Consider the following 13,150-nt stretch of genomic DNA (forward strand, 5'->3'; position numbering starts at 1 on the left):
GCATGGGATTTAGGGCCAACATGAGCATGTGCCTTCGCACTTCATCCAGCAGCCTGGCAGAGAGCAACCCCAGGCTCACCGCAACAGAGACCCATGCCGGACCCGAGCCAGCACCCCAGGGGTCCCCGGCTCTTGGCTCACAAGCCGCCCCCCCCCCCCCGCACCACCCCAGGAGCCGTGCCTAGAAAGCCGGCAGGGCAGCAGGCAGGTTTCCCGCTCCGACGGGAAATGGAAATCCTGGCCCTGCCGAACAATGGCTGGGACAGCCACCAGAATCGCTCCTCCGGGAGTCCCCGGCACAGCTTGGAGCTGGGACCGGCCAAGCCCCAGCCAGGGCAAGGGGCCGACCCCGGGGAATGGCTCTCCCCAGCTTCACCAGTATGGCTGCGGGTGCCGGTCCAACTTCTGGTGCCGCCAGCCGCTCGGCCGGGCACTGCAGACGCGACCGTGAGCTGTTATGGGGGATGAGCTGTATAACCCCAGGGGAACCCAAGCACAGCCAGAGCCGGTATTTTCAATGGGATCTGCCCCAAACAACGTGTCACAGCCACGTCCCTTGCAAAGCCCCAGCTCTGCTGCAGCCTCCAGCCGTACCAGGGCTGCAGGGGCCGTATCCCCAGGCAAGTGTCGGGCACGCCGGGAGCTCACCGTGCCTTTGCTGCAAAGGGATCAGCCGTGTGTAAGGGGCAGTGCCCGCCTGCCGCCGTGCTCGTAGGGATTTGCCTTCTCGGGGCCACCAACCCTCACGCTGCACAGCAAGAATGGGAACAAATAGTACCCTCCCAAATCTCGCCTTTCAAGAAGGAATAATGGGAAAAGGAGGCCGTTAAGGAAGGGATTTACACCGGCCGCTGCCAGGAGCCAAGCTCCGGGTTCCAGGACCGCAGGGGCTGCCAAGGTGGGAAGGGGCTGTGGTGGGATGGGGAGAGCATCCTGCCTGGGCTCTGGCACCCCACAACCAGGACCCCCCCCCCGATCTTCTCCCTCTCGCCTCCCCACACCTCGATGGCTCATCAGGACCCCCCTAAATCAGGGCTGGGGTGCGAGCTGGCAGAGGGGGGGGGGGCGAGCCGGGCTGCCCGACTCGGGGCAGCAATTACATAACAAACAAAGCCCAGCTCAAGCTGCGAATTAATCAAACCGCTGAAAATAAAACCTTCCTCTCAGGAACTTCAAACAAAAGAAACGAAAACAACAAGGCCGGCTGGGTAATGAAAAGCCAGGGCTGTGAATAGGGGACAAAAGGAAGTGGAACAATAGGGTGTTGGACAAAAGCAATAAAGTAAAGGGAAGTGTGACAGCTCCACAATAGGGCACTGTGCGCGCCAGCCTTTCTGATCTTAGCGGGGCTTTTTTTAATCTCAGTTCCCTTGCCCTCCGCTGAACAAACCATCGCACTCGCTGGGCCGGCGGGTTTCCTCCTGGCGTCGGCATCACCCGGTATCTGCTGCATCCTGCGGTACCGCCCGTGTCGCCCCTTCCTGGCCCCGGCTCACCTTGGCCGGCCCGGTGGCAAGGAGGGCGACCCGGGTACGGCCAGCGCCTGCCCGAAAACCCATCGCCTGCCTTCGACACGCCTCGGCCGGGGAGGAACCGGACACGCTTGGCAGCAGCGTGGCAGTGGCGGGCAGCCAGCGGGAAGCCGTGCCCACGGCTCTGCCGGCTCCAACGACCTGCGGAGGTAGGATTTGCCCTGCGAGGCTGCCCCAGAGCCCGTGCTTTCGATGTGCTACAGGTGGGGAAACTGAGGCACGAATGCACGGCGGCTGCAGCACCTTGCCCTGCGTGCTTTCCTAACTCTGGACCTGCAGGTGTGGGTGCACGGCCGCTCCCTCCTTTCAGCCTTTTTGGATTTTTAAAGGCAAAAAAACCCCCCTGCTCAGTGCATCCCTGCCACCGGTCTGCCCTCCCTCCCTGCGGCCGAGATGCTGCCCAGCCCTGGGCTGCCCGGGTGCCCAGGCAATGGGGCGGCAGCAGCAACACTGCAGCACAGAGCGATGCCTTCGGTTTGAGACACGTACAAAAGCAACGTCCCGCTCCTCCTGCAGGTCACATTTCCATTGTACATAACCTCCCGGTGCCACTGGAAGTTTACTCTTAAAATGGGGCCGGTACTTTAATAGGGGTCTGTTTGAAAGGGGCCTCATTGTGGATTTATTATACGGTTTGCCGAACAAAAAAAAAAAAAAAAGAGAGAAGAAAGAGGAGAAAACGGCGCTGTTATCTTGTTACAGGGCTGGTTCCCGCGGCAGCCCTGTGCTGCGGGCTCAGGTGCTGGGCTCCGGGGCTGCCTGTGGCAGACAATAGGGATGGGAACAATTGCCTTGGCACGGGGAGTGTAACAGATCTTCGCCTTTAATGTTTCCCATTTAATGCAGTGCGGAGGGGAAGGGAGGGAATGGCGTTGGGATGTGAAGCGCCAGCCTGGAGGACCAAACCGGACCCATTGGGGAGCCACGAGTCCTCGGTGAGGGACCAGAGATCCATGGGGCTGCTTCCCCCCGGGCACAGCATTTTAGGAAGCATGAAGGGGGCTCATCTCACAAGCACTGAAGCCCTAAAATGCCCATACTGTGCAGGCATCAATGTGCTCACCTTGCCTCCAAACTCCAGCCCAGCCAGTCCAAGGGCTGAGGTTTTCGGGATGGCGACAGCTTTTCTTTTCTCCATTCCTACCCCCGAACGGCACGTCCTGCAATTCTCCCCGTGGCCGTGCCACCCTTCCTGCCTGCCAGCCGATCCTATCTGCCCCATTTGTGTTGCAGCAGAACAGCTCGAAAAGCCGGGGGGGCCAAGGCGCCAGCAAGCCCCCACCCTGCCCAGCACCACGGCAGCTCGGGGAGCGCCGGCGAGATGCCTGGACCCCCCCCCCCGCCCCGGCACCCAGAAACCCTTCTCGGTCACTTCTGCAGGCTCTGGCTTTCCAGAGGAGGGGGCTGCCGGCATCTCCCCACCAGCACAAAGCAGCAAGGGGAAGAAAAGCCAAAAAGCTGCCCTTCAAAGGTGTGGTGCAGGCTGGACCAGGCTTTTTCCCTGCAGCAGATCCTGCCTGCAGTCCTAAGAAAAGGGTTCTGGGGCAGCTGGAGGGGGAAGCTGGCAGGCAAGACTGCCCAAAGGTGGTGGTGGTGGGGTGTCTGCCCGTGGCTCAGGCAGGGACGAAGCAGGCACTGAGGTTACGTGAAACTCAAGCTCTTTGCAAAAATACCAGAGAGTGCAGGAGGCCAGAAAGCCACAAACACACAAAGTCTCCTGCGCTGCCGGGGTGCGAGGAACAGCCGTAGCACTGCTCGGCTCGGGGCAGCGGCGCTTGTGGCACGGCCACCTTCGCCGGTCCCGGGAGAGGATGCGAATGTGGCAATTGTCCCACACACCTACCCCGCGCCGCAGAACGCCTGCCTCGGGGCTAATCCTGCCCCTCGACTTGGGGCTGATCCCACCCCAGGGGACAGCAAAGGGCTCTCGCAGAAGGGGACTCGGGGAGAGCAGTTGGCTGGAGGAGCTGGGCTGCCCAGATTTTTGGGCTGACATTGCCCCCACCTGCCCATCAGGTTGACTGGGGCAGCGGGAGAAGGTCTTGGGGTTTTTGTTTTCCTCTCTCTCCCCAGTTACAGCAGAAAGCTATCAGTTCACGGGTTACGGCAGACTTTTCCCTTCAGGAGCCCAGCGTGTTACCCAGCCAACCCCAAACAAACCCACCCATCCCAAGCAGCACGCAGCCACTCGCCCTGTGGCCACATCCTGCCACCACGGCCCCGGTAACCAACTCAACCAAGGGAGAGACACCCGGGGCAAAAACAGGGGGGGGAAAACACCTTATGAGCAAACACAGCAACGCCAACGAGAGCCAAGGCGGCACGACACCACTGCCGTGCACACACCAGCCACGTGCAGCATTCGCAGCTCCCGGCATCCCCTCCAGAGAGAGGGGAGAGGAAAAAATAAGACACACACGGACGTTTTCTTCTTCCAAGAAGGGCCTGAGGAATCCCGGCCGGCCACCGGGACAGACAATAGCCCATCTCCTGCCAGACAAGCGGGCCGCTTTCCTGCCAGACTTGGAATGTCCTTTTGGGGCCGTTTCCAAGCGTTTCCGCCCGGCGTGCCTTCGCACATAAAAGAATGGATGGCTTCCTCTGCCGTGCCCGGGCAGGGATGGCCAGGGATGGCCGAGGCAAATGGCCCCGGCTGGGGGAAGTTCACTGGGCTGCTATCCCTCCCCAGGGATGCAGAGCATCCCGTGATGGTGGGTTATTCCTTGGGAAGGCGAAAGCAGGTGGCCACGGGGGATGTGGGCTCTGCCACCCCCAGCCACGGATGGAGGGGGACTGCCAGCACATTGGCTACAAGCTGTAGGTGAAACGGGGCAGAAATTGTAAGACCTCAGGGTTTACTGCTTCTGAAAAAGCAGGTTTTTAAACCCAGCAGGCATCTGGATACCGAATGTATTCAGTCCCAGAAATGCTGTCACCACGTGAGAGCCACGGCTCCACGTGTCCCTGACGGACAGCAGCCGCTCGGAGCAGCGGTGCTTACGGGACACGTGTTCCCCCACGAGGCTGCGTCACAGGCGCGCACCCACCTGTGCTACCCCACAAACCAGGGTGCTGCAGCAACGGAAACACTCTGCATTTGGGGGAGCACGAGCCAACGCTTTACGCATCCTCAAATGCCGCGTTTTCAACATCTTACCTGTCAGCGGCGCTCCCACGGAAAGCCACAACCTCCATCTGCCCAGAAGGCTGTCGACAGCTCAGGTTGCCGGAAAAGCTGCAAAATCAACGCCAAGAAGGGAGATCTTTGGCAGGCGGGGGGGGGATTTTGGGAGGGTAATGCCCCAGGGGGCACAGGGGCAGCAGTAAACACCCAGCAAGCGCAGAACTGGGCAGCAGGCTGGCACCTGCGTGCTAAGACCTGCCACGGGCAGGATGATGCCCACATGAGCTGGCCAGGCACGTCCTGCCCAGCAGTAGCTGATGGCTACTTCACCATCCCAGAGAGACCCCCAGACCCCAACTGCCCCTCTCCATCCTGGCAAGACTTGGAGGTCCCATGGGAAAAGCTCTGGCATCGGCAGGAGCTGGGATTTCCCGCTGTCCACACAAAACAGACTGGTCTTTGTCCAACCTCCATTCACCATCAGTTTGCTGACGGCAATTTCTCTCCCCTCGAAGGATAATGGCCTCCGGAAACATCACTACGGGGTCAGAGCAAAGCGGTGACACTATGGTGAGAGCAACAGCATCACGGAAACTCCCGGGAACGGCCGGCGCAGGAAGGAGCAGGGGCTCACCCCCCTGCATGTGCCACCCCGAGCACCCCATCTTCCACCCAGGTCCCCTCTGTCCCCTCCTCAGCCAGGCATAGGACCCCCATCCTGGTGCCCCCCACAGGGGGATATCTCCCCCTTCGCCCTCGGAAGAGTTCATACAGCCACAGCCTCAGCACTGCCACATTACGGCTCTTCGGTGGGGGAAGCATCAATTCTCCATCTACTAAGATGAAAAGCAGCAATGCAGGTCTCCTATTACCACACTGCACTTGGAAGATTTAACCCTAAAGCAATTACAACCAGCTAGCATAGCATTTACTAATTCTATCCAAAAAAACCCAACCTGCCTTCTTCAAAGGCCTCCAGGCCATATCCAGGACTGCTAATGAAATGCATATCTCTCTGATGCATGCCAGCAGAGAAGCCCTTCAGAGGTTCAGGGGGAAATCGAATCAATCCTGCTATTCAAAACTTAAGTGAACATTTGCAAGACAGGGAGAAAAAGATGAATTCTCAGGCTGTGGCAGGGGGAAGAAGAGGATCTGGGTTGCTTAACAGGATGGCTATATGTCCTCCATCGCCTATGTACACCAGGAGATCCCAGCTCTTTTGGGAGTAGGTTGTCTCAGGGCACCGGCCGATGGCTTGTGCAAGCACTAAGCTACAGCAGATCGAGTCCTTAGAGGGCAACTCTGTCCTCACAGACTCAGCTCCTGCTCTTCTAAGGCTTGAGGAATAATCCCACTTGCCAAAATCCAACTCACCCCCCCGAGGCTTGCGTCCTGCCCCTGCCACCTCCCAGGACAGAGGGGCCGGCCGGACCTGAGGAGGCGGCGATGGAGCCCGGCCACGCGGGATGCTCCGGGTGGGAATGGGAAAACAAAGCCTCCTGTGATAATGATGAGACAAGCACAACATAGTCCTGGTGGGTACCCAGGTCCATTTGATCCAGCCCAGCACACGTTTTAACTGGGCCACGTCCCAGCCTCCTAATGCCCCCTCTCACTAACAATTTCCAGGTTACTGCTAACTCTGGTTTCACAGTGCTTCTGAGGGGGTTTTTATCACCTTGCTCTGGTTTCTTATGAGATGGCAGAGGAACACATCACTGCAAAACCCTTTCCTGTCTTGGCACAAAGGATTACTTGGCTGCTGCCCACCCACACTGCCCCCCCAGCACAAGGGCTTTGCTGGGGACCCCCCCCCCCCCCCCACCACCCAGCCGTGCCTCTGCAACCCAAAATCCAGGGATGCTGCCTCCCATGAGCCTGGCTGTGTTAGGATGCACACAAAAACCAGCTGGTAGTTTTATAACTATCCAAATAACGAAATTAAATACAAAGAGGCGGTCGGATCCTTCCCTGGGTGTAAACTGGCAGAGGTCCACCACCTTCACAGCCACAACCCAAACACATTTTTCCTTTACTGGGATGAGCGATAGGATGGGTCTAAGTAGGGGGAAAATTAAACTGAACCTCAGGTGGAACTTCCTGGCCACGAGATTTATTAGACTGGGAATGATCTCATCAGGGAAGCAGAGGAAACTCCGTCGCGCTGGAATTATTTAAAACCGTGCAAAGCCCGGAGGAAGAAGGCGCGGGAACAATCCCAGCGACAGCCCACGTGATGGCCGGGGACCGCACTGGTCATTCCCGTTTCCTGGCCTCAAGACTAGACAGTCTGCAAGATGGGTTTGTTTTTTTTTTCCACTCAATAAGACATATCAATAAGGAAAAAACTCCTTCCACCGTCTTTGCAGGCAGATGGGTTTCTTGTCTAGGGAAGGTTACATGATTGAAAGCCTCTTTAAGAAAAGGCCTGGCAGCCCCGGGGGGTGCAGCGGGAGAAGGGGGTGCTCAGCAGAGGCGAGTGCTTTGCTCAGGTCTGAGCGGCAGCGTGGGCAGGGACGGCCGGGGAGAAGTGCGGAAAGAAGAAACTCCCCTTCCCTGCAGGTCTAAACACGCCAGGGAACAGCGCAAATGCCACAGTCGTAATATTTTCAGAGACCTCCTTCTTATTGCATCCCTCTCCTCTGCCCTCCTATCTTCCCCTGCATTACAAGCCAATGAAACAAAAATATCACAGCATGTTAACAAGGGAAGACGCTGGGGATGCATGAGGAGGGAGGAACTCTGAAGAACAGGTATTTACTCTTTCTTGCCTTTTTTCTGCATCAGAAATAATTTTTAAAACAAGTTTCCTCCTTTGCCCAAGGCTTTGCCTGGATGCAAAAAAATGCCAGCAAAACCTGCCCGGCTCGCAGGTGCTGAGCCTTTACACACAGCACCCGGGGTGGCTGGATCAGGCACACGGTCCCAGTGATGCCAGCAGCGGCCAAAAGTCCCCGGGGTGGCGGGTGCTCGGAGGAGCTGCCAGGTCCCTGGGACCCAGTGGAGGTCCTTGGGGCTGCTCCCAAACCCCATCCTACTACCCCAGCACAGGCATCAGCTCGTTCCACCTCCCCACTCCCTAATTTAACCACTTTGCATCAAACAATCAATTATGGGAAAGAAATTTAAAAAATCAGCAAACCCAGAACAAATAAAGAAAGATCCACCCCATATAGCACGAGGTCAGCAGAGCCAGGAGGTGAAAGACAAGGATAACTCACCCAGCCGCAGCAGGATGGCACGGCGATGCCAGCACGGCACGGTGCGGCAAGGGAGAGCGGTTAGCACATCTCCCTCCTTTTCTTCACAGTTTCTGTCCTCCCCTCACCCAAAAGCGGCCCTCGGGCTTATCGGGGAGGCCGATCTCGGTGTCGTTTTTGTGTAATTTCACTCACTCAGCGTTTCCAGGCAGAGCGGAGGGCACGTTTGACTCGGCTGCTTCGTAAACAATACTTTCCTATCGCATGACGGAGAGGTGAAGACATCTGACCCTTTTCCTCTCCTGCTTAGAAAAAAAAAAAAAAGACACGGGGCTCACCCGCCTCGACAGTGATCTGCCCTGCACCTCCCAGGCTGGGGCTGCAGGGAGGGCAGCACTTTCCGAATGCTTTTTCCACGCACCGTGCCACGGAGGACACACGGGTGAGGTGTGTGGCACGCAGGACCCGGTGCTGTTTTGGCACAGCCCCACGGTCCATCCCAATGGCATCCCATGGCATCGGCCGGTGTCCGTCACCCCCTATTGTTGTTGAGCTTCTTGTGGCATTTTACACCTTCCACTAATGTCATTACTTTTCCAGCTGCCCCCAGGCTTTGTCGGGGGGCTCCCATTTGCAGGGGGCAATCCCATCTTGTTTGCACTCATGTTTCTCTGGGTGAGCCAGGGACACACGCAAGCACCGAAAAAGGATGCTCGGAGCCAGCCCCGGTACCTCTCACACAAGGCACCCAAGCCCATGGTGGCAGCCAAAAATCATGGGGCCGCGCTTCCGCTCACACTGCCCCATGCCCTGCAGCACCCCAGAAACCTTCGGGTCCTTTTGCACGGGATCCTGAGCTGCAACAAACAGGTCCTTATGCCCGAGCTGTCGCACGCTTGGACACGGAGGGACAAAGGCTCCGCGGAGCCACTTCGCCCTCCCCAGCTGCTGCCGAAATTTGGGGCAGGGGGGAGCTCCAGCTGCTGGGGCCACTTGACATTTCAGCAACAGATTTTTTTTTTACTGGCGTGACGGGAGCTGCCCCACAAGCCATTGGGGCCATCATCAACCTCCTTCTGAAAGAAAAGGCAGCCTGAAGGACGGGTGCTCGGTGCCAGTATCTGTCCATCATCTGCTCCAAATCATCACACCCTTACTAATGGCAATCCTGACTCCGCTCCTGCTGTGCTTCGGCTCAGAAAAGTCATGGCTGGCTGAGTCTGGATGAAGACCCCCAAGGAAAACACTTTCGGCCTGACTTCTCCCCTTATTAGTGTAAGCCGTGGCCATTTTCATGGTGTTACCCCTGATTTAGGGTGCGGATTCAGGCTCCCATGGTAGCTCATCCCCCCCGTTGCTCTGCACCCTGCGGGCGAGCCAGAGCACCCTGCAGCAGCAGCAATGGGGCTCGCAACCGGCATCACCTCCCGGGGCCGGTGGTCCTGTTAGCTGGGCAGGTCTCACATTTGCAAGAGAGAAATCACAGAAGGGAGCGGGAGTCTGGTTCATGCCATTTTTATCGCTATCATTATTTCAGCTCAGGGAGAGACCCCGGGCTCTGGGGGGTGGGGGACACCCCACCACCCATCCCACTGCAGCACCCGAGGGACCCAGCGGCAGCCACCCTCCAAACCACAACCATCCCGCAAGGCTGGTTCACGCTTCACCCCTTCTCTCCCCTCTTGCTTCAAAGGAACTAAAGCCCATGAAAACCTGGTCATGCAGTGTCTCCTGGCCCGGCTCCTCTCCTCCGGGTGAGCAGAGAAATTTGGGTTTACTGGCCCGCTGGGATAGTTTTCATTGCACGACAAAAACACAGCACAGACGAGGGCAAAGGCGCTCCAGCAAGAAGCCGACAGCCCTCCCCGTTTACAAGGGGGTATCCAACTGCCCCCAGCCAGCCCGGGGCTCCCTGCGTCCCGCAGCACACGCCAGCACACAAGGGGCTCTTTGTGCCCGGTGGCACCTGTCTCCCCCTCCCCGTATCCCGATTTCCCCTGGGGTCCCCGAGCCTGTTCCCTCCAGCGAGGGGCTTTGGCAGCTCCTGCCTCCGCGTGCCGTGTGCCGGCGCGCTCCCGTGCACGGCTTGGCGGAGCTGTGGGCAGGCACAGTTGCTCTGCCCGTGCAGGCAGGCACACGCACACCCCGCTGCGCTGCTCACCACTCGTGTGCCGTGGAGTGGGTCTCGGACAACAAGGCGAGGACAAGAGGGACCGGAGGCATTTCATGCCACCCTGGCAAAGTCGCACGTGGCTGCCGGGGCTGGGCAGCTGCTGGGCTGATGGCGTTGGGAGCCCCGCGGGGACGGGTCAGCCTCGCTTTGCCCCCCCTAAGTGGAGGAAGGAGGAGGGCTGTAAGGGACCGTGGGGCGGTGGTTTGCAGCCCGAGGTGTTCAGGGGCAGAGCTGGCTTCAAGCACTCGCAGGGCTCCTGCTGCGTGTTCCCCTGGGCTGCGTCACTTACACCAAGAGCCACGGCCAGTACCCAGTCCCCCGTACCAGCTTTACTTGAAAACACACAGGCACGCACGCAAAAATGTGTGTTCCCCAACCCAGTTGCCAGGATGGTTCCACAGACCTGAAGCAATGCAGCAGGATGGACTGGGCACGGGAAGCCCAAAGGCCAGCGTTGCACCTGGAGATCCAAATCACAGCCCGAGAGCCTCCAAGAAAGGCAAATAGTGCTCTGCCTCTGCCCATGCTGCAGCCTGCTCAGGTTCAGATGGGTCCTGCCCAGGTGTAGCCCTGGGGACCTCCCCCAAATTAACCCTCCAGCTCCTGAAATCCCTGTGTCACGGCAAGAAAAATGAGCAGGAAAGGTCTCGAGCAGCCACCTCTCCCACTCGGGAATTCACCTGCAGAGCTGCCCACGGGCACCAGCACCCCCGCAGGGCCACGCAGCACAGACTGGCGAGGATGGCCCTGCCAACCCTGCCCATAAATCCCCTCTTGCAGACAGGCACACTCGTGTGCAAGCCCCCGTCCCAGGGGACTGGCTTTCCGGCTGGGCGTGCAAGGTAGAACAATAGGGCCAAGCCCTCTATTGTTCCAGACAAAAGATAAGCCAGGCTTTGGCATTCCCCTACGCCCTCGTGGGCAGGCAGGGCCACCACCCTGGGCCAGGGCAGAGGGTTTTCTAAACCCTTCCCACATCAGCTCACTTTTGGCAGGTGAACCAGAGGGGCTGCTTGGGGGGGGGGACCCTCCCGCCCAGCTCAGAGCTTGCACACCCTTGCACGCACACCTCGTCCTCGCAGCCACGCTCGCCCTGCCCTGCAGGTTTTGTCCCAGCTCTGCGCGGTCCCCAGTTTCTGCTTCTCCTCTCTGCATCCCGCAGGGACACGGTGGGGACAAAGCACCCTGCCAGCCACGGGGTGGTGGCAGGAGGGATGTGGGTTGCCCAGCACTTCGGACTGGTTCGCCAGCCGGCACGGGGAGCAGAGCAGACGTGCAAGCCCAGGACTGCCGGCTCTGCGCACCCCGGCACGTCCGCTGCAGCCCAACCCGCACCATCACCTAGCTCAGCTTTTTCAAACAAGTGGTGTTCTGGGCTCTGAACAAGGCTGCAGACCAGAGCCGTGCTGTGCTATCAACACCCAGCCAGAACAAGGGAGGAAGACTACGGAGGATGAGGGCTGCTCACTGCAAACCCACATCCATCCGGGCACCCAGGCAAGAGCCGCGGTAGGTGACTATTGCTGCAATGGGTGCTGAGTACACTGGCATGAAAAGTCTCGTCTCTGCTGGGAAATGCCCCCGCTCCCTCCCCGCAGTGCTGCCATACGGGGTCTGCCAGCACGCCTGGCCCTGGCATCCCACCACCGAGTTACCTGGCCACGCTTGGCCCTGCCAGCCCCACTGAATCGGACAGGTTAAGTCCAAAGAGTTTCGATTTCTGGCTCTCGCCCGGTAGCGGTGAAGGCCCTGGCGGCAGCAGGGGAAGGCGGCAGCCCCAGCACCACGGCGGTGGCAGAAGCTGCTGCATGGTGCTGGCAATGCCGCCGGGTATTTCTATCTACCTGCTTCTACATCTTCTCTTCCTTCTCCTGTTAAGACTCTGGCTCACCCCAGCTCACGATAACCCCGTTTTGCATGGGCAAAGAGGACCGAATACCCCCACTGGGCTTGCTGCTGCCCCACGTTCTTTTAATTCTCTTTGCTATATTTAATTTATAATCTTATCCTCTTTCCTCCCAACAGACAATGAACTGCCACAAGCTGCCTTCACCAGGCAGAATTAAAAAATAATAACTCGGGCCAGCAGATTTTGGCTCGGGCTAGTGGGTGCTCACAGGGCTCTTCCAGTCGGCTTTAATGATGAGCCACATTATCTTGTTCCTCTCTGATAAGACACCCGGGGGTACATGGAGGGTAGGCTGCCCGGCCTCTGCAGCCACCAGACTGCATCTTTTATAATGGTCACATGCCTCGAGCAGGCCTGGGTGGTAATGGAGCATTAAATTATGGAGAGGCAGAATTTCAAATATTTCAGATCCATCTCCCAATTTGCATTCTTCAGCTGAAGGGCTGCAAGCAGGAGTGGGACAAGAAGGCAGGGAAGGAAGCTTCCCTCCAGTACAATGTTCGCAGTAGCTTTCCTCTTGAAAAACAACACATTTGAGCTAAAAGCAGCTGCAGAGCCATTTGGGGTCCAAGGTGCTGGCAGGGTGCTTGGAGGCGAAGGGGACGAGGCTGTTTCAGCAATGCCCCTAATGCTATCAGCCACTTCAGCCATGTGCTCCAGTGCACTTGTATAAATGCTTTGTTGAGGCAGACTCAGCCGCTGCATCCCCTACTCATATTTTTTACTGACCCATCGAAGCGGCTGGGGCGTTTACTGATGCGAGCCGGGGCCCAGCATGGCCAGCCGTGCCCCCCGCACCTCCCCAGCCTCCCTCCCCGCCAGCGCCGAGCTGGTGGGACTGGGCAGACCAAGGGCTCTTGTTCGGGGCTGGAGCGGTTCCAGCTTGGGACATGTGGTCCTGGAGCAGGTGGACATGGAGTGGGAGGAAGGGAGGGCGGGAGGGCTTCCAAGCAGCAGAAAATTTTCCAAAAGTTGATGCCTTGGACCCTGCCAACTTTCCTTGTGCTGGAGGAGCCCACGCACTTCTCAGCCATGCACAAGCAGCACCCAGCCATGAGGAGCTCCCCAGGGGCACGGCCGGGCCAGCGGCATATCCCTCTACCCAAGGGAGCAGATATCACTCCTGAAGCTACTCCCCAAAAGGCGCAGGATGGGGTAAAGGCACCGAGATATTTTCCAGCAGAACTGTCATAAGCTGCACTGATTTAT

The 13,150-nt window shown here is 58.5% G+C and overlaps 1 protein-coding gene across 10 annotated transcripts in view; it reads right to left on the reverse strand.

Moving 5' to 3' along the window:
• Window positions 1–13,150, reverse strand: part of SOX13 (SRY-box transcription factor 13) — a 43,125-nt gene that overhangs the window by 8,483 nt on the left and 21,492 nt on the right. For 3 of the 10 annotated variants that reach the window (XM_029999672.2, XM_029999669.2, XM_029999668.2), the window contains one exon: window positions 4,690–4,767. The exons of 4 other annotated variants lie outside the window; for them this stretch is intronic. In XM_029999672.2, coding sequence (XP_029855532.1) covers window positions 4,690–4,727 — 38 coding nt within the window. In that variant the 5' untranslated portion in view covers window positions 4,728–4,767. Of the gene's footprint in view, window positions 1–648; window positions 749–4,689; window positions 4,768–7,880; window positions 8,167–13,150 lie in introns of those variants that run through there. 3 more of the 10 variants (XM_029999670.2, XM_029999675.2, XM_041119717.1) reach the window with 3 other exon arrangements.

The sequence above is a fragment of the Aquila chrysaetos genome, chromosome 24, assembly GCF_900496995.4.
Source record: "Aquila chrysaetos chrysaetos chromosome 24, bAquChr1.4, whole genome shotgun sequence".
In the NCBI taxonomy this organism is placed as follows: Eukaryota; Metazoa; Chordata; class Aves; order Accipitriformes; family Accipitridae; genus Aquila; species Aquila chrysaetos.